The sequence below is a fragment of the Thermobia domestica genome, chromosome 8 (assembly GCF_964235325.1).
Source record: "Thermobia domestica chromosome 8, izTheDome1.hap1.1, whole genome shotgun sequence".
In the NCBI taxonomy this organism is placed as follows: Eukaryota; Metazoa; Arthropoda; class Insecta; order Zygentoma; family Lepismatidae; genus Thermobia; species Thermobia domestica.
In genome coordinates this window covers 39,173,813-39,196,071 of record NC_137461.1, presented here as the reverse complement: position 1 = coordinate 39,196,071, position 22,259 = coordinate 39,173,813, and the positions used below count along the sequence as shown (strand labels likewise).

The following is a 22,259-nucleotide window of genomic DNA, read 5'->3' as shown; positions in this document are numbered from 1 at the left end:
TTTATCTAAAAGTATAACCGTACATCGTTAATTTCAATTTCGTACCAAAACTTTTTCTGAATTTCTTTCCTAAAATTTGCAATATTTTTTTTCATTCGTAGGTGTTGGCCTGGTGACTCGCAAAATGGGCAATGCTGTGTACCCAACAGTGGAGGTGACTGAAAATGACGGTGTGTACACCTTGAAGACCATGTCCACTTTCAAGAACCAAGAAATCTCATTCCGTTTGGGAGAAGAGTTCGACGAGGAGACTCCAGATGGGAGGAAAGTTAAGGTCAGTATTGAAGATGTAAGACATTTTGTAAGAGACCAGAATTTTTTAAAAAAATTCAGTTCTTTACGTATTGAGCGCAATGACACGAAGCTGCATAAAAGGACGGGTGGTACTGCACTATATTGATCTTTTCTAATCTGTAAATTAGTAAAATTACATGCAGATACATAAAAAAGCCTTGAAATCAGTCCAGTTTTTTCACCTAGATTTCAGGGTGTGTAATTTTCTAAACATTCTATTAAGAGTTTTTTTTTTCACATTGGAAAAATTTATAAACTAACATGCTAGTTCGCAATTGAAACTAGAATTTAGTAAAACTTCAATAGCTCTGAGTGGTTATGTGGTTATTCTGGTGCTTTCGGTAGGGAGACCAGAATTCGATTCCCCGTAGGAGCTAATCTGATTTGGATCAATATTAAGCTGTACGTAAGGCTCATAGCCTCGGTGCTTAAAGGGACTGAATTCTAACCGACATAACTTCACTCCTTAGATATTCAGTTCGATGTCTTTGGCTTTTACAGAATTTATTACAACATAGATAAAACTTAAAATTCGTGATTAATGAATAACCGAAGGTCCTGAAGTTTAAGATCTGTATCAACACTGTAGTTTGCTTCACATGCATATCAGTTTATTCTTATAATAGATAGCTGAATTGTAAAATTTTGTACTAGTCTTTATCTCCATTTATTAGCTAAAATGCCAGTTCTCCGCACGGAGAGACTAGGTTTACTGAATATATTTGAACCCCATTCCGCACTATAGGATGCGCATTCCAATGGAAAATATAAAGCCTTCAGATATTTGGTATAGTTTTAGTCGTATATCCTCGCAGGATACGCCTTTTAGTCAGTAACAAGGAAAAAGACCAATTTATTGTAGGTAGGATGCACACGAGAAAAAACTTGAGGCTCTTAGCTCGAAAACTTGCTGTAAAAGCTGTCTCGACTCGAGAAAATGTAGATTTGTTGGAAGAGCTGTCTCGACTCGAATTCTCTCAGGAAGTCTCGTCTCGTCCTGTGCGCATCCCTAATTGTTGGTGCTAATTGTTCCAAAACTTTCAAACTTATCTTTCTTGTGCTCGATCACAAGATTAGTTTAATTTTTGTGTATTAACTTCGAAAACTAGACAAACTATATATTTGAAGTTCGATTTTTATCTCTAAAGTAACAGATCGCTTACGCTACTGGTTATGTCTGAATAGTAAAACTGAATTTTCTACTTGTACCTTTTAGTATTTCTATTGAATTTGAGAGCATAATAGGATTTTAGAATTTCCGTAGAATGAAGTCTTCGTGTTTAAGCTATGTTGGTTAGCTATGTTATGCTCGTACAGGTGTAAACCAGACCGGACCTTTGTGGTTTTTAAAGTTTTAAAGATAAAATGAGATCATCATAACGGACCTCTTATTAATCTAGAAATGTTTATTTGTATAACTAACATATGGTGATATAGGGACCCTTACTACACTCGCGATAATACCTATGTGCAATTTATTAAACATGTATAAATGTACTGAATTTGCTGCAGCACTTAACTGAAATTGAAATAAACCACGTTTAGTTATTTCATTTATCGATGTACACTGGATGTTAATGCATATTACGTGTGAATATGGCAGTTTAGATTGCTTCTAGTTCTGTAAATTTTGATGGTGTGTAGTTTGAAAGCTGGCATCGGTGTAATATTGAAGTTAAGCTGACAAGCGAGAATCACAGTGACCGTGCTTTCCTAGTTTCCCCCTAGTTCTCTTGAGTGAGGAGGAAGCACAGCTTTCATCACGATAGGGACGATCTTCTAGCTTGATCAGATTGCTTAATACAACTCTGAATGATGATGAATGAAAATGCCATTACTGCAACATGTATCTTTTTGATTTAAAAACTGATTCTGAGCCGAGTTATAAACAGACCTAAAATGCAACCTACAGTTTTTCTTCAGAACTTCATGGCTATTTCAGTATGTGAACAGTTCTGAAGGTATTGCGGTCGTAGAGGATATTACCATACTATCGCAGTTCCATAAATTACTATATTACCTGAAATATAATGGTTACATGTCTCATGCAAAGGATAATCCGAAATTCACGGTAGTGTTAAAGAATAGAAATCATGGATATCTAATGAATCAATGCAGTTACATAGCACAATGCTAGTGATTAGTAGACCTAATAATCGTAAAAGTATGTTCATTTAACAACTTAAAATATTTTGCTCTCGAAATAGGCCTACTTTTTTTTAAAAAAAATCTTAATTTGCACAGGGTTGGGGTTTCTAAACTTAGTTCTTAGATGGCATAATCGTAGAAAGATAATCAAAATGTTAAATTTTAATAAGAACAGACGCTAAATTCGAACTTAAGAGAAAAAGAAACTGTACCTTGAAAAGCGAATTGATATTTTTTATAATTGACTTAGCAAAATTATTTTCAAATTATACTGATATTAAATACAAAACTTAATCAGAATGTAAGTTTGATTATTATTGATAAAAAGATCTAATATGCGGAAGGATACTGAGGGGTATTAAGTCATATATGTGGGAACATTGCTACAAAACTAAACGAAGAGACTAGAAAATTAGATGTAAAACTGGGAACGTCGTAATGGGTAACATTGCCGAGTATATATTATAAATAACACAGTTGAACATTCGCTGGTGGGATATGTCGATAGCGTGGCTAATGTTACCTTCGAGAAACTACAGGGAAGGAGGAAGTGATGAACCATTTTTTCATAAATCTCATTAGCAACCTAGTTTTCGAGAAATTCTTCGAATTTTTTCCAAGCTATTTTCTCAAACCTCTTATTCGATTTAGTTCATATTTAACATTGTTAAATTAATGTAAAGCCGGCTGCATATTGATGAGACAGGATAGCGAAGTCGTTATAGGGAGACTGGAGATGATGCAGAGTGCCTTAACCATGTCTCAATTTTAGAGGACTCTAGTATTGCTCGAATGAATGTGTCGGACAAGGCTGCTGCATTGCTCACAGTAATGAACCACGTCTTGGTTGTCCTGTCCTGGTCAATGTGCTTCCGGCTTAAGTCATTTCTCACGATAAAAAAAAAGTCCGCAAGATTGTTTACTCTTGGATCTTCGGAGAGTTTTTTCGAAAACTTTTAAGGTTTAGAAAGGAATTGCCTTGTACAGTCAACGACAAAAGTTCTTTAAGTTCGATGGAATTAGTTTCTTAAATAGCTTCTGAGTGGAAGCACAATTTTACAGTTTACAGTAAATTGTCATTTTCTTACGTTCCAGTCAGACCAGTTGTAGCTCCAGCCGTACCAGTAATTCCCAAAATAAATTTTACCAAACTGAAAAAAATTGTCGCTAACTATATGTATGTGCACGATTATCTTTAACCGTTGGTCATATATGGATACGATTTTCACTAATTGAATAAGCTACTACCAACATAAAGTACACATAACATTTTGGAAAGTCTCCAGTTTGATAAAACATCCTAAAATATGCTGCAACCTGGTAAACAAAGGTGTTGCATTTAACCAGAGGTTAACCTTTCTGTAGCAAACGTGCTTTAAATGGTTTAACAATGTTGAACGTTGAGGTAATTGGTGACATTATTACTGTTTACATACCAACCATGCTGAATTTCTGGCTGAATATAATCTACTTTCGTGATTCGTCGCACACTATCAGGAAAATCTTAAATAAAATTTCCATTACAGATTGAACAACCTTGCCCATTAGCAATATAAACTTGATCATAAAGGCAGCATTTGTGCGCCTTTTATTGAAATGAAATTGTAAAATGTAGCGCAGTTTTGCGCTAAGCTCTTGCATAGCGCAATACTTCGACTGATATACCTACTAATTCCGAAACTGACAGTCTACTAGTTTGTCATATGTCTAGTTTAAAGACTCGCTGAAATTCAAAACCCGCGATTTGAGATACTAACGCAATCTCGTGCACAAAAAGGCTATTTTTTTAATTACTTGATATGATAGTCTTGACTAATGTAAGGCCCGTGTTATCTTTAATAAAATCAATTGTTATAATTATTACGTGTTTGTTCATGTTTTGTAGGATACACTTTATAGGACGTGTTCTAGCTTCAGTTTAGGTATCTAATAACTTCTGGGCTAACGAGAAAGTGGAAAATTACTTGAAAAACTTACTAAAACGTAGAAAATAATACTGTTATCTATATATTAAAGTTTACCAAGCTAAACGCAGAATGCCTCAAAATTCACATCGAAATAATTTGTCAAATTAATTTATTCGGCTTGGCACGAGTTATATTTTTTTTAAAAAGGTAATAAAGGACCCACACTCCTTATAGAAATTGTATTTCGGTGGAATTGTTTGAAACAGTGATATGCTTTGGATATTGTAATCCTGAGAAAGTCTCAATGAGCGCAACCACCTATCACTGACCATTTGGAGACTACGAGCACATCTTTTTTGAAAACAGGAGGTACTGTTTTCTGGGATTTGTGGAATTGTATGAAACCCTGAAACTGTTTAGATCTTTTTATCCTATCAAACTTGGAAAAGGAATGGAGAAAGTAGCAGTCAACACCATTTAAGCGCAGGTAACATTCCGATGTTCATCTTGCGGGAAAGCCCTGGAAAATCCTAGACAGAATGACCAGCCAGGGCCAAACCTGACGAATGCGAACAATTATCTACCAACTGACAGTATCTTTGCTTGGTAGCCGCAAATTACCGCTTTTTCTCAGGATCACGTCTACGATGTATAAAGTTGAATTAATTTCCACCGAAATCCAAAACATACTCAGCTGTCCTCCCCCAAAAAACGGCCCTGTAGTGACCAAACGGTTAGTGATTTCTGGTTCTGCCTATTGAGACTTTCTCGGGATCACAATATCTAAAACATCAGTTTTTCACCGAAATCCAAAATATCTGCGGCTGCTCTCAAAAAGTAGCCTCGTAGTGGCCAAAGGGTCAGTGATTGGTGGTTGTCCATTGACTTTTTCTCAGGAACAGAATGTCTAAAACATAACTGTTTCAAGCAATTCCACCGAAATCCAATTGCCATAAGAATTGTGCATTGTTCTTTCCTGCTTTTAAGCACTTCACTATTACTATAACAGGGTGTCTATTGGTCACGAAAGTCACGAAAAAGTCACAAAATGTAGCTTTTGGATCACTATTTTTTTAAATTGCAAATGTAAGTACAGATTGGAAGATTTTGTTCTATAAAACGTCAAAATTCACCATCAAAAATGTCTATGGTCGACTTTAGACGCTACCAAATCGCAAGCAAAGTAAGTTTCTATAGCATGGATGAAAATTCGGCCTAATTCGCACCCAAATTCGCTCTTGAAAATGTTAGGAAATCTTATGATTTGGTAAAGAAAAGGTCACGAAAAAGTAACTAAATTTAGTTTTGGAATTTTAGTAGACACCCTGTATAACCATTTCATAAATGAGTTTCCGTAATAACTGCAGCATGGCATAATTGTTTAAAATGAGTGAGAAAGTTAAGTGCGGTGGTCGCGTACCTTTTGGTTTTTGAAAAAGAAGTCTGTGTAAGCCAGGAAAAGATCAGAAATGTTAAATCTTGGAAAATATACATACATTCCAAGTAGGTAATAATTTGTCATAACAGATGATACAGCACTATTTCTTGCAACATAAAATCCTGAAGGCATAGTAATGAGCCGTAGAAAAGAGATTTTAACTTTCAATTATTTCTTGCTTGTGAATTGCTTTGCAAACAAGAAATGCACGTGTTTCTTAGTAATACAAATGTCAAGCATACGCGAATTGTAAATAGTTGAATGCATACCGGTTCTGCTACTTGGTCGATAAAAACAACTCTTTAACGGTATCTTTTCTTGTATGTATGTAATCCCATTCGTGATACTAGCACACAGCTGGCATTTATTCTTTGTTATTGCGATATCGTGCTTTCGCATAATGTATTAAGGACAACTTCTATTAAAAGAAAGTGTACTAATTATGTAACATGTGCAATGTATAAAAAAGGAAATTGTAGGCAGTGACAGTCAAGAACTAGTAAAATTAAACATTTATAAACTAATTTCCAACTAGGGCCTATAATGAAATGCCTAATAAACTTTCTCCCAAAGCAGTTTGAATACTCTTAAAATATTACTGAGAATACATTACTTCAATAACATTCTTGATAAGATATAGTTTATCGAATAAGTCGCAGTGGTCGTAGTTGAGAGTATGCGTTGGTATGCCATATACCGCCTCTGGTTTTTCAGTAATGAGGACAGTCTGTTTGTGATAGACAATATTTAAATAGCCGGTATGTTGTCAAAATCATAATAAAACATACCGCCTCTGCTTTTCCCCCCAATTTTGAACACTGATAAGTCGAAAGATAAGGAATTTGAATTAAACAAAATGGCGAATCTTATGCGTAATTTTCGAGAAACTAATTTCTTGTAACTTTCTCGAAAAACTAATTGCTCATGCCATCTACTGAGGTGAGAACTGGTACTGAAGTGTAAATTTGAATCTTTTCACTGTCACTAGTATTGGTACAGTACAGTACTTTACAGTACAGTATGGTTAAGGGCAGGGCCGGATTAAGGGAGTGGCTGTAGTTCCGGGCCTCCAGGTGGAAGATGACCTCCACTCTGGTCAAAATCTCAGCTGGCTGTCTAAAAAGAATCATGAAGATACAACCATCATAATCATCAAATAAAATATGACCAAAAATATAAAACATTCGTATAATTTCCTACTGTACTTCTACAGAAACGTATTTGGAGAGTCAGCAGGAGCTTCCAGATGGGTTAATCCGGCCTTGGTTAATGGTATAGACGAAATAAACTTTAGTTTGTTGAATTATAATTGTCCAAAAAGTGAAATAATGAAATGCTTGAATAAATTAATATCCACTTTCTGAAAATTAATTATGGCTCCCAAACATGTTCGTTCTTTGCCAATAAAGGAGTTTTAATTCTGCTGAGAAGGTGGGGCACAATTTCTCAGTGGTAGAGCACCTACCTCTGATTTGTGAGATTCCTGGTTCGATCCCCGGAAATGTTTGTAGTGGATAAGTGTCCGTGGGTTTTGTCGGGTACTCAGATTTCCTCCCTCATTCTCATTCCATCAACACGTTATTCGTTTGCTTTCATCAGTCTCTTATAGCATAAAGGGATAATCACGGGACGTTAAAATATTTAATTTTAATTTTTATTCTGCTGAAACACATTCATGTGCTATGTAAGAGTACTGGCAACATTAACTTATTGTATCTATTGGAGTTCTGGATTTTAACTAAATTTTTAAAATAATTTGTTACTGGAAAATGTTGAAAGCACTGGTTTAGGTTTAAAGTTTGTGTTTTGTACGGCCTTACATGCAATTTCAAGGTTATGAAAGATTGCTTTGAAGTCGTGTTTGCATTTAAAATACTTGAAAATTAGCACTATATGCGCACTGTAATAGTATTAAAACGTTCTAATTTGAAAGATGGATAAAGACAGAGCCAACAGGCGTATACTTTATGTACCAAGGACAAGGAAGTGCTGTTGTTGCCGGATAAAGTATTTCTTAGTCGTGTTAAAATCTGCAGGCTTTTTTTAGCTCCTGGCATAAAAATACGGGAGCGTATAGTTGCACTCCAGGTAGGTTTTTCTCAATGGCTACTGGCCGGATCTGAACCAAATTTGGTTGGCAAATAGCGCATAATCTAAGGAGTAAAATGTACTATATCTGGTGATCGAACACTGCTAGGGAATAACTTCCCCACAACACTTTCACAACTTTGTACGCCGGGAGCTTCTAAGTTCGATTTTTCTGATTTCATTATTCCAAACAGTACGCACATGACTTAAAGAACGCACACAATAGTTGGTGTGGTACTTAATGAGCATTTTCATTTAGTGCATAACCTATACCAGCAGAACAATCAATGAATTAGATTGGTAACATACTATTACCGAAAAATTGAACCGAAAACTACTCGAGAATCTAGTCAAGCATGCAATTTTATTAAGCTCAATGTGATATCGATTGATATGTTATTAAACAAAGTTAATATTGGGCTTTGATTTACCATATTCTATATTGACTTGTTTGGCATCATGAAAACTTCAGTGTATACATCATTATGTGGGTGGGTGGCATGGTTGTAATTTTCTTGCAAAATATTAATTTATCTCAATGTTCTCGATATCTACACATGTTATATTCGCGCATGTAAGTTTGTTCAGCTCATTTCGATGTTTCACCAAAAAGGTCTTTGTGAAGTTGTTCCTGCTTTTACACAACAGGACGTGAGGTAGAGAGCAAGTTGCATATATCATTCTGGTTTTATTCTGTAACTAGCCAACGCGTTGCCAACAAGAACATTCTATTTAAAATCAATTAACTTGTAGTAAACTTCAATTAGTAAAACGTTTTCGCGAGAGAAAAATCAGAAGGGGTCGCGGTAGGTCAGTGGTAGTTTACCTCTGGTAATTGGGGTCCCTGGTTTGATCCCACCTCGCGCCAAGTAGACCTTGTGGCGGACAAACAGTGTGCGTGGTTCTTGGGGTTCTCGCGTTTCCTTCCAGTTTATTTATTCGACAATTTCATTAATAAGTCTCCTTCAGCCTAGTCGGCATAATCGTGGCACGTAAACGTGATTCCATTTAAAAACTCCAGTTTTAAAATGAGATAAGATGAAAGATCACTGACAATGCAATTAAGGGAGGGGGGGGGGGAATAATTGATGGCATTGATTCCGTTCAAATGATTCTCGCCTTCGATGGGTGCAATTGGATTACTCGGGACTTACTGCTCGTAAAAGTTCTCCGAACTAGTTCTGTCGTGAAATGGGAACTAGCTATCCAGATCATCTCTCTTGTTCCTGGATGATTTTGGGTTAGATCAACTCTCAGTTCTGAGAGTAAGCCACGAAAATTCGTTAATTGAAAGGGGACATTGAGCGAACCATTGCGAATTTACCGTGCAAATGTATGTGAAATGCAAAAGTGGTTAAAAATTAATCCTCAGAATCCATTCCACCCATAGATGCAGACAAGGGGATTTGAAGCTTTCATTGTTGCATTGATTTCTTTGGACAATGCGTTCAATCGTATACCCAAGAAAGTTTTTTTTTTAACCTTCCTTTGAGCAAAAAAAAAAAAAATAAAAATAAAAAAAATCCAAAAATTAAAATTTACTATATCACTAAGTACAACCACCTCAAATGGTATGAACTTGGAAGCTTGAATCACCCTACTGATAAAATTCTGCGCACATCACTATATACATTTCAGCATCACTGTATCTCTGAGCAAGGCATACTGTCTTGTAAGTTTCGCCAACTAAACTCTTGGCTTCAGTGTTTGAAGCCAGTGTTTACTTCGCGAAACTTACAAGACCGCTTCAAAATTTTTTATATACTTAGCGATTAATTATATAATACACTAAGCTAGTGTAATGGAGAATATTACTGGTAGCTCTTTTTCTAATTGTCGTTCGTACTCGTCCTTATATTAAGTAAAATATTTTAATTGTTTTTCGAACGGTTGATGCTCGTAATCTGACTGCAGCTCAATTTTTTTAAAACCTGTAGAGCACCAGTCTACATACTGTAACGTCATTTTTGTCCGCGCAAACTATGGTATTTTTTTGAGATAGTTTCGCACTTTATGATAAAACTTTGTGCTTTGTGAACTATTCAATGTACTCAACTTGAAATGTCTATTAAATCAGTACTAAAATTTATTTTAACCTTTTTTTCCAGTCCACTATTACAAAAGAGGGTAACAAGTTAATCCATAAGCAGAAGGGGGAAAAGGATACAGAAATTATTCGAGAATTCGTCGATGATGAAATGAGAGCGGTATGTATATTTATAGTAGTTTCTAGTAGAACTAAGTTAACGTCGTTTACTAGTATCTACTTTTTATGTATCAGTTATGTAATAAAAAGTTAGATGACAAATTTTTGTGCGGCAGCTGAATTGAAGTTTAGTCTTCCGTGTTCCTCTTTAAGTTCATAAATGCGCTTAGTGTTGCCAACGCTGTATCGTGGCACTCGGGTTTATCTAAATGATAGAGAACCTTATGAAAGTTTCACAATATTAGATCACTGAAGGCAAATTTATAACCGGAGATGATTTGGCAAAAGCGCTAATTCACGCCAAACGTCTGTTCGGCTGCCGCGTCTTATAAGAAAATCACTATTCAGTTTCAGATTATTATACAGCTGATTTTGTTAATCTGGTGTCATAACTTCAAACCTATTTCTCAATTTTTCATTTATGTTTGCAAATATTGTTTCTAAGGAAGATTGTCTAAATCATTTGAGAGGCTATACTTGAATTAAGTAACAATCTTCTGTTAATACATAATTAATGGTTGATTACTCTCTGCTCAGCACTGATCTTACATAAGATTGAACTTTAAGTTGGATCCGAACTGCTACACGCGTTTACATCTTCCTAAAATCGAACTAGGACTTCCGCGCATGGAAAGCATGAGCTTTAACCTATTTCACTTCGCCAGAGACAATTTATAGTGCTGACTAATCACCTGACTGCACATAACTTTTGATAGGTGGTAAACTGGAAAGGTAGGAAGTTCAAGAAATAGTTAAACTTGTACACAAAAATTAAACTTAATTTGCTCAATATTGAGAACAAAATGTCGTGCTAATTACCCAGAGAACAGTTCTAAGTTTGTGGAAATTCAAAAACGCATACGCATGTAGGCGGGAAAGGGTCCAAGGAAAGAAACCTGCAAAATGGAATTTTTGCAAATTTTAGAGAAGAATCATTAATGACGCTTGTTAATTTATCCGTATTGTAAAAATATGAGACTTCTAGTAAAGAACAATTATTTCATTCGCATGAAATACTTTCTGCTTTAGAAATTTCAAGATGTTTTAAAGAAAAAAGAAATGTATCCCTGAATTGGAGGAAAATGTTGCATACATCACAATGGTACTAATGTTGAATTTTACGCAATGCTTACATGAAAACAATAGCATGTAAGGTTTTTAATATCAAATTTTCGTAGGAAGTAAATAAATTTTGCTCTGCTCTAAAGCCTAGTCATTACAAAGTTATGGATAGAAGTACGCCAAAGATCACTCACTATTACAGGACGTGCTCAATGTATTTCCCATTCCTGTTGATTGTCAGATGCATTCTGACTTCCCAGTCATGGAAAACCTTGTGCAGTGTAGACTGTAATGTTGGATTCACCGCATAAACAAGATTTCACACAATCTAGTGGCGTCAGGTGAGGGGGAAACGAGGCGGCCATTCCATAGCATCTCGCTGATCAATACACACATTTGAAAATTGCTGGCCGATATATTGTAATGGGGTGGGGCACCATCGTGTTGAAGAAACTTAGGGATTAATCATCCTCCAACAAGTTATGGCAAGATTGTCTAATATGCGTCTATAACCCATCGCAGTTAGTCCAGTTGAAAGGACCCATAACTCGATTCCCTCTAGATGAGACCACACCATCTTGCCGGGATGAGCTGTAGATTCTCTAACCGAATGCAGATTACTATCCTACCAATACCGCGCGTTCTGTTTAATCTCGCCTGACATGTAAAAATTGACCTTAGTGTGTCCATCAGCGAACAATAAGTAAAAAGCGTATGAGATTTTCTCGTAACTGCTCTGTAGGCCATTCAGCAAATTCGACTAAGACATGGATCATCTGTGAGGTATTAATTGCAGCTTATAATGGTGCCATTTATTTGACATAATGCGCATGGTTGAGATGAGATTAAATTTTTCGCGGGCTACACTACGCGTACTTTTCTTGTAATTTTTATTGAATGATACACTTGCACAGCTGCTCCTTCATCTTACTGCCGTGTGTGGTCTAGAGTTTGGCCTATCTGCCATAGATCCAGTTTCTTTAATTTCTTAAACACCTTGAATACAGTACCATTGTTGATTGGGGGGGGGAGTACTTTCCGGATAGTGGTGGTTAAAATAGTTTCAATCAACCTGGTGCTTAGTTCTCCAGAGATCAGCACGGTCTCATTGTGCTCTGCATTCGTTGAAGCAATCTTCTGGTAGTAAGTCATCTGCAACTATTCCAAGAAATTCAATTTCGTAAAGGTTAGAGCTAGAACAAACTTCAATTTCTACGAGAATTTGCCAATAAAATTACATGACATATGCTATAGTTTCACTTTGAAAATTGCTTAAATTCAAGATAGACCTTATTGTGATGTTAATTACTGTTAGGATGTTTCAATGCTTTTAAACAATCTTGTATAAAATTACTTCACGATGTTTCGTAAGGGCCGACCAGTTTTATAAAGTTCGTCCGACCTTTAGTTTCGGTATGTAAGATAATGGGGTAAAGTGAAGACCGTACTTAGACAAGCAGCAGACTTCAAAAACATACAATACTTCAACAAAAGCTCTAAAAAGCATAAAATAGTCTATTACTATCACTTACAATATTTGAAGTTTGTGCCAAGGCACATAAATTTAATCTCTCAAGGATTTTATATTAAGCATTACTTGGTTTGGTTTGGCTTTAAACATTTAGTTTCTATCAGTAGCGTGCACTCTGCTCGGTCGTCGCGCATCACAGGTTGGAAACCACTGATCTAGTGCTCAGAGCTATTAGTTACCAGTTTTGAAAATAAAAATAAAAAAATCTTAGCTAAAACTTGTAAAATCACTTTCTGACTGCAATAAAAAGCTGCGAAAACTGCAAATAGTTACTTTTGCCGGTGTAAGTTTAAACCTCTTGGCGTTTTTTCAAACCATCTTCCAGGTACTTTCAAGTGTAATCAAATACATCGGTAAACACAAATCTTAATCTGACATTTGTGTTTAATATTGAAGATAGATGGTTACAGTGCGGGGAAGTTATTCTGTAGCTGATAATTTAGGCGATGCACGGTGCCTCAGTGGCGCTTATCGCCGGTGCATGGGATCAGTGTCCGTGGATTTTCTTGGAGTACCCCAATTTCCTCCCACACTCTCATTCCATTTCTTCCATTTATTTCCCTTAATCACTAGTCTCCTTTAGCCTGAAAGACACAATTGTGGTACATTAAACAGTTGTATCCTGATAATTTGATTTTAAGGTTCTATTCAGGGTCGGATCTAGAATTTTGAGGGAGGTGCAGCAATAACTAGCAATCACACTAAAACTCTACCTCTGACAGCCGTGGTACCGTACATAGAATAGGGAGGAGGGGTATTTTAAAGAGGGTTGTAAAGATATGCAGAAAAATGTCCTCCTGTTTTTTTTTTTTTTTTTTCTACTTATTTTGCTTGGTGAACCCTTTTCCTTCAACCTTCAAATAATCCACTTAAACTATTGCTTTTTCGAAGCTGTGCTTTCTTTTAAGCCGGTGCACCCCCTCCCCCCTAAATCCGGCCCTGGTTATATTGGATGTTGACTATAAAATGTATACAAATGTTTGAATAACATAAAACAAGCAACATATAAGGGAATGGTAGTGTCGCATCTAAGACAACTTTCCTAAAGAAAGTTAAAGGAATTTCGGAATGTGAAAAGTTTTTAAAATTTGTTCGAAAATCTCCCGTTACTAAAGTTCAAAAAATAGGATACTCCTGGTTTGTTCCCCCAAAGGAAGTTGCACTACAAAATAATTAAGAATGTTTCCTTGTCCTGATAATTGTAATGCTAAACAAATCATATATTGTTTAAATACAGCTTCAATGCTATTTTTTTCTTTTATTTCTTGGTTTACGCTGGAGTTAAGTTTATTCTCGGAATCAGTCTGGCTAACCAAGCGTAATTACTCATAACAGTGAGTCACTCTGCGATTGACTTACACAACGTTCACTTTCTTTGCTGTTTTCTAATATAAACATCCTGTGCAATGACCTCATTTAATACCTGCAATGTTTATTTTCCTTTACATGTGACTCCACCCATATATCCTTGCATTGAAAATGAAAGAAATTCCTACTATTGTTCAATTCTGAATATTGAGTTAAGGTATGCTAACATCCACATAGCTTTTGGATTACCTACTGCAGCGTGACACCCTAAGTAATGCGCAAAGATGTAACAGGAAATCAATTAGCATGTGCAAATAGTAATATCAACCGCAATAACATTCTTTTGCAGTTGCTTAACTTCCACTTAGTGCGTGGTATGTTGAGATACGTATGCTCTGAAGAACAATATACAAGGAAATGACAATTCAAAAAGTCACGTTCCAATCTAGCAACTGTATACTTGTATTCAAATATTTGCTAAACATAGTGTTCGTCTTGCGTTTCGATACTAAGAATTTGAATCGTGGAATACATTGGCGTCTCTGGCATGTAAAATTTGGGGGGGACATCAAAGGAAATGATCTAACTGCTAGTATCTTAGCGGAATGTTAGATTATGTCACTTCAAAATATTGGGGGGCACGCGTCCCCCCGTCCCCCCGCCAGAGACGCCCATGGTGGAATATATCGCGTCCTTAGAGCGCAAAGGTTCTATGTCCAACTTTTTCCGAAATTGAGATTTTTATACTTATCGATGGCGCATGTGCTTTTTAACATGGTGACAAAAAATTATTTACAAGAAATAATGGATGAAATATTGTCCTGTACCATGTCCTCATATATCCTATGTCAATTCTTTTTGCTCTCCTGTAAAATTTCTAAAATTGAACATAGAACCTTTGCGCTCTAAGAACGCGATATGGTAGTCTTTGAAAAAACAGTGGCGGATCTAGAAGGTAAAAACTAGGGGGAACAGCCAGAATCCAGACTGATAAGTATATAATGAGTCTACTATAAACTTTCAAAAATATGTAAATGATAGCTTAAATTATTTGTCACTCAAAATTGAGGGGCTATTCCTCCCGGCCCCTGGCTATATCCGCCATTGAAAAATATGAATAATTGCAAGATACCCTTTTTAAGAAAGGAGTCTTCTACTAAATATAGATCAGTCTCCCAAATCGTTAATCTCAGAAGTATAAAGGATTCAATATCAGACGGAAATAACTAGTATCTAGGGCGAGACTAAACTAGTTGGCTAGTTTTTCCTACCAGGCGAGTGTTGGAATACCTTTCCATAAAAGCTCGTGTAAATTCCAAGAATTTACTTGGTTTCCCTTGTACGAAAGTACTATCTAGAATTCTAGTCTTTTAAAGCCTTGACGCAGCAATTGCGTCTTTCGGACTTTGTCTTAATAGCTCAACCCCTAATTAAGCAAGCTGCCAACTGTACGGGTTTAACTACTAATACGGTTATACTGGTTGCTATTCAAAATGTACAGATGAACTAATAACTTTTACACTGGTTTTGACGCTTTCTTCGTTAAGGCATTGTCGTAGTTAAAAGGGTATCATTACGAGAATTTAGTATACAAATATTGTGAAGCATTAAATTTGGAAAACTCTAAATCAGTGTTTCTCAGTGAGTCGCTACCCATTGGTGGGTTGCGGGCCGATTCTTTGGGTTGCGAGAAGTTTCTACTTTTTTTTTTTTTCCAATTAAAAACACTTGATAAAGTGTGCTATTCAGGAAATGAAAATTGAAAGAGTTTATTAATGAGGTGAAGAGTAAGTGGTTATTCAGAGCCATGCCCTGTTGTACAGTCAGTAGAGATGCTGTGTTAGGATGGAAAGAGAATAGGTGAGTCAAAATCTGTCACGGGGTAGGGCATTACGTTGAGAATAGTGTAAGCTCTGTTACCTTTATATGGAAAAATTAGAATTATAATTTACAAAAGTGAAATACCACCATTACGTAGAATGACAATGTGTATTTGAATAAAAGTAGGTGGCAGGGCCTAAAATTGAGTGGAGTACTCCACACTTTGTGGAACTGTAGGGAAGGAGTGTGGAACTATAATTCTTAATGTGTGGAGTGGTATTAGTGTGAGTACCTTACTTTTCCCGGATTATGCATTTAAACGCGTTAGTGTGTCAACTGTCTTACTGATTCAATACATTCATTATGCAATGGGTTACTCAATTCCATATAACTGCCAGTATATGACATTAAGCCATAAGTTTGAGAGTGATAAAATTTTTCTTTTGGACATAATAACAAATAAAAATAGAACTGTAGCAAAATTGGAGGGTATGAAAAAGAAACCTCTGTTAGGCGGGTGGGAAGAAACTCTTTTAAACGAACGTGTGCAAGAGAACGTCAACGGAGAAATACAGTACACATTACATGGTATTCAACTTCGTCGTAACACACGTCGCAATAAATCCCGTAACAAATGTCAGTGAGAAAAGACTTTACTGTAGTACGCTACGAAGTCCTGGATTCCATAATTAACTTGGTTAGTCAGCGTTTGCTGTATGAAGACAGTATTGTTGCTTTGGAGCCTTTGCGTGATTTGCAAGAGGATGTAACTGATGATGCCCTAAGAGAATGCCACAAAGTTATTTGTCCTGATACAGATTGCAGTTCGCAATGCAATATAGAGGCATCATCGTGCAGTATATTGAAAGGTCTGGACGCTAAAAGCCCTCTCATGAAAATCTGTGGAAATCAGTCATTTCATGCTCTATCAACAAGTCTAGCCCGAGTTGTTGCTTCGAAATCATGTTCTTCCGATGTTGAAAGACTTATAAGTGACTACAACATATTGAAAACAGATAACTCTTTGGCTCACACTACTGTGAAAAATTACCTTCACGTTAATATAAATATGGGTCCGTTGGAAGATTTTAGCTCAACCCCTGCTGTTATGAAATGGCTGACCAGAAAGGAAAGGCGTTTTGAAGTTGGTAGGAAGTCAAAGGAACAGCCCTGGTATAACGGTGTATTTGCCGCGGCAGAAAACGGACTGAGACAGCATGATGATCACGGAAAAATGACAGTGAAATTCTTATGTAAGAAAAAGTGACTTTTTTCTTGCAATGAGACTATTTTTCTTACCGGTTTGTTTCCTGTATTTTATAGTTTAATACAATACAATTAAATATGTATCCTAATGTGCCTTTAATTTTGTTTGCTCTGGATGCCAAAATTTTCCTACACAATAATAATAATAATAATAATAATAATAATAATAATAATAATAATAATAATAATAATAATAATAATAATAATAATCTTATTATTCTTATTCTTATTATTATTATTATTAGTTGGGGGGTCGCAGGTAAACATGATGTACTGGACAGAAAACTGATATGTCAAAACAAATGCTGACTAAACTAGTTTTTCTATACTATATAAAATTACCAGTGTGGAGCTGTGATTTCGTTGAATTTTAGGCCTTGGTAGGTGGGCCACAAAATACTTTTTAATATTTAATGTGGGTCTCGATAACGAGTTTGAGAACCACTGCTCTTTTTTTTCTTTTCTTTTTTTTTTTTTTTTTAAAAAAAACTTGCTGTATTGAAAAGTGCTAAAAATGAAACAATATAAGTTTGTCTGTTCAGAAATAAATGTTACAGTAATTGCAGTTTGAAATCAACCTATTTTGTTTTTCTAACAAATATTGCTGAACATCGATTAAAAATGAATGCGTTTAACTGAAATAAGGTTCTAATGACTAAATTGAATTTGAGACTCACATTGTGAATGTACGGGTGAGCAGGTTTGAAAAGTTGGTAGCTCTGTAATTAAGCCAGGAAGATAATTGTGATACTAATGTGTTCCTGAAGGATGAAGCTTGCCACCGATATGCATTTTATATTTGTAGGGGTACCATGGCCGAGAGGTGAACATAAAATTCTTTTCTTTGCACCATTTTTGAGTGCACTTTCTCTCTTGGGAAGTCATAAAAACCGGTATGTGAAGGAATGAAGTAGTACACTACACGCTAATATAGTGTAAAAGTACTTGTTGCTTATGTAGGGGAGAAGCAAATTTGTCCATTTTTTTTTTTTTTTCACGTAAATTATTTTTCCGGACTATTCCATTTAAGACGAGGTATTTTCACTGAATTGATTTGCACTAGTTGTAATCTGATCCATAAGTTTTCGAACTAGGTTTGTATCGTGACTGATAATTAGGAAGGCCTGCAACAGCACTTTGGAAAAAAAAAAAAAAAAAAAAAAAGGGGGGGTCATTTTTATAGGAATTTTGTTCTGAATTTGACTGTCACTTTGTATTGCAGCAATGGCTACAATTTGTTACAAGTGTAGTGCCTGTACATTAGCCTCATTTTGTTGAAGTAGTGACTAAGGGTTGCCAGGTCCCTCCCCAATTCAATTTTCATATTTTACGATTTTTTGTTCTGAGTTCGGTAGAAATTGCATAAGTTACCTCGTTAGAATCAGTGGTTCATAAGCTTTCCAACGAGGTATCAATCACCCTTTGATAGACATGGTCACCATGGCCCCAACGTGAGAGGAAGATTTCGTTCAAATCCCTATCCGGTGTATAAAGGTTATGGAACTAATACGAATAATGGAGGTATAAAGTCAAATTAGCTTTTCCTCTTGTGCCTTTCATTTTCTTTCAATTTCACCTAGCTATTAAAGCTATAGTGATAGCGAAAACAAAATACAATTCGATATTTCAGCGGATTTAATTATCCCTAACGTACCAAAATATATATAATATTTGGTACGTTAGGGATAATTAACTTAAATCCGCTGAAATGTCGAATTGTATTGTTTTCGCTATTATATATCCATCCATCCGATCATTTGTTCCAGTGATATTTACTAAGATTCTCCAAAACCGGAAATTTCAATTTCTCAAATTCGAAAATTCTGTTCTTTATGAACGCTTTATAGAAAATCATGAATTAGTACTCCAATATAGTTGGGCCAAAGGATAACTCTGAGAGCAGTGGTTGTAGTTACCGACAACAGTTCTGTTTGGTAAAATTTATTTTGAGAATAACGGGGTATAGCTGGAGCAGACAATGATGGTATGACAAGAACGTGCAGAAAATTCTCTTTAATTTACTGAACTACACATTGTGCTTCCATTCTAAAGCTATTTTCGAAACTAATTTCATGACTGAAAGAACTTCCGTCTGACTGTACCTGTAAGATGCAACAATCATAGATTTTTAAAATGTATTTCTTTAGGTGGCTTTGGGTTAGTCTCACTAGTGCAACCCTGATTTTTTTTTTTTTTTTTTTTTTTTTAAGCCAGTGCATTCGATCATTCCCCCTCAACGCATTTTTAGTTTCTCGTGCAGTTGCTAATCCCGACAAGTATATTTGACTTTTTATCGTTTATAGCAACTTGGCCATTCTTTACCCTTGCCGCGTAGCCCCGGCAAAAGATTAATATGCCATTGTTACTAAGTTTACCTTTGTGCTTTTGTCACTGACATGTATGATTTTCCTAGTATATTTTCTTTCCTGTTAGACATTTTACTGAATTTTGGACTTTGCGGTGGATAGTGTCCGTGGGTTTTTCTGTGGGTTCTCCCGTTTCCTCCCACTTTATTCATTCTACCATTTCATCAATTTCTCATTGTCACTCTTGTTTATGCCTACACGGCATAACCATGAGACGTGAAACTGAAGGATGCATTTAAATTTTTGAATCCGAAGACACTGGTACAGTCAGCGACAAAAGTTAATTCAGTTTGATAAATTTAACTCGAATACGGGTGGTATACTTGGAACGTACAACGGTGGTACAATTAGCGGCAAAAAACCTGCAACATGAGGATGTAAGTTTATTGTGAAACTACGCCTAACAGCACAGGGAATGAACATAACGTCTAAGTGGAACGAATCACGCCAGGATAAACCTCGGCCTCCTCCCGTGTACACTTATTTTGGAGCAAAAGACTTCGTCATTTCACAATAAACTTATATGCTCATGTTGCAGGTTTTTTGCCGCGGATTGTACAACTGGAACGTACAGAAAATTTTAATTTACTGAAAACTGTACTGAAGTTTACCTTCCATTCTGAAGTTATTTACGAAATTAGTTTAATCAAACTGAAAGAACTTCTGTCGCTGACTGTACAAAAAAACCTTTTTAGTATAACGCATTCTACTTGACAATTCCATTATTATTGAATGTTCACGTTCAGGAAAGCTATTATCCTTTGCAGTCTGGCATATGAACAATTTATCACAGGTCCTATTATTACTGGGTTTGGTAGGACAAGAATAGATATAATGTATTCTTTGCACTGAATTCATACGGAAACAATTTCTCAACTTTTGCTTTCACACTAGTTACAGACGAACAATCATATTTTATGACACTTAAATATGTACTTTTAAAAAAATACTTCTGTTGTGATTGTAAATACATTAAATTCTAATTTCTTGTTTCAGACAATGACAGTGGACGACATCGTATGCACTCGAGCATACAAAGCTGTGGCATAAGTCTTTTTTCCAGTCATTCCAGGGTTAACCAGCGGAAACTTATGCTCGACATATCGACAGCTTCATTTTCAAATTCGTCTAGGAACCAGTGTTAATCGTTAATTCAATTTTTTAAAATAGTTTATTAATTTAAAAAATTTAAAATAGTATCCTGTTTTTAAAATTAGTTGATCCACGTTTAGATATAATTGCTCAAGTCTTTGTTTAGAAGACCATTATAGACTGTGTAAAAAAGCTTAACCAAACTTTAGTTTAGATCAATGGCATTCCTAATTAAACCAGCTTTAATAGTCACGTGCCTAATTAATAAATCTAATGTTAAACAGAAAGGCACAATGGTCATGAAAAGACTTGGTCGTTTTTTCCATATAAAGACTTGTTTGTTATATATACGTACAATAAACGTAATTGCAAATGACACAAAATATTTTTGTAATTTATATTACAATTGCTTTGTGTACAAACTTCTTACAATGTATTTGATATTGTATTATCTTGCAATAAATAAAACGTTCCATTAAAAATTAATAATTTTTCCTTTATTTTATTTTATTTTTTTTTTTTAATTTTTCACTAATTCTTTTTGTAACTTCCAAAAAAGGGAACCAGAGTTAAACCTTCAGCTATCAGTATAGGTGCAAAATTTATTGGTGTCCGAAGTAAAACTGCCCAGACTTGACCGAAGTTTACTTCATCTGTTCTGTATGGAAACTCACGGTATGTTTACGAATAGTCGTATATAGTGCTTAGTTTTTTTTCACCCTAGTAACTACCATAAATATTTTACAACAGATTTTTACAAACAAAAGTTCCTGACTAGTTTTACGTTGGAGAGCCGGTATAGGAATAGTTGGATGGGCACTACATAATTCCGGAAACCTCATAACCCAGCCACCTTACACATTCCTATATCACAGCGTACATCGATGTAGAGAACTGGTAATCCATGGAGTGAAGTTAAGATATCGTGAAAGTCATAGTAAGGTTTCTGATTAGTCTTCTATGCTGGATCCTACTTTGCTAGGCTTGGATTTATTAGATCAGTGCCCACACATCACCATCTCATATGGTTTGAATTAGATGTCAGGAATGTTTGTCGCCATATTGAAAATATTATAAAAGCAGTATTGAGCCAGTGGCGTACGCTGCATCTTGAGGGTCAAGCTCCCAAGGTCATACCATTTGTCGTTTCTATATATACATCGCAATATGGCAGATGTTTCTGTGCACATTTTATTCAAAGGGGAATTAAAACAACTTCCCTTGCTTACACAACATGATTTTTTTTTTGGTGAATTATCACCACGTAATTGACAAATTAGAACATATTATTAGAAAATCGGCTTCGAACAAGATCAGAATTTTGTTAAAAGTAACTGACAATGATATTTAATAAGACTTGGTGAGTGAGGTTTCTGATCACGAGAGGCGACGACTATCCTACAAAACAATAAACCACCTTGAGTGCCTTCCAGAAATATAAAACAAAATCTGGATAAGACAAGCTGTTTCTAATAAAACAATTAAGGATGAAGCTTGTATCTGTATTGACGCTTAAAGTGTAATAACCGCAATCAACAATCCCAAATGCACAACCACGACATGAAATATTATGTTAATTAAATCCTGCTACGATAATTTGACTTCAAAATTATCAAATCACACTATTTTATACTAAAGCACATGTCGGCATAAAATTTAATGAGCATGTGGATGATTTCTTGGAAAGCAGTTATATCAGGAACAATAACATTAAAATACCATATAACTTTAA

At 35.6% G+C, this 22,259-nt stretch overlaps 1 protein-coding gene across 1 annotated transcript in view; it reads left to right on the top strand.

Moving 5' to 3' along the window:
* The window catches only part of fabp (fatty acid binding protein), a 62,823-nt gene extending 41,807 nt beyond the window's left edge, over window positions 1–21,016 (top strand). The window contains exons 2-4 of the mRNA XM_081768336.1: window positions 102–274; window positions 9,984–10,082; window positions 20,432–21,016. Of these exons, the coding sequence (XP_081624462.1) occupies window positions 102–274; window positions 9,984–10,082; window positions 20,432–20,485 (326 nt within the window). The 3' untranslated portion in view covers window positions 20,486–21,016. The remainder of the gene's footprint in view (window positions 1–101; window positions 275–9,983; window positions 10,083–20,431) is intronic.
* Window positions 21,017–22,259: the final 1,243 nt, after the last annotated feature.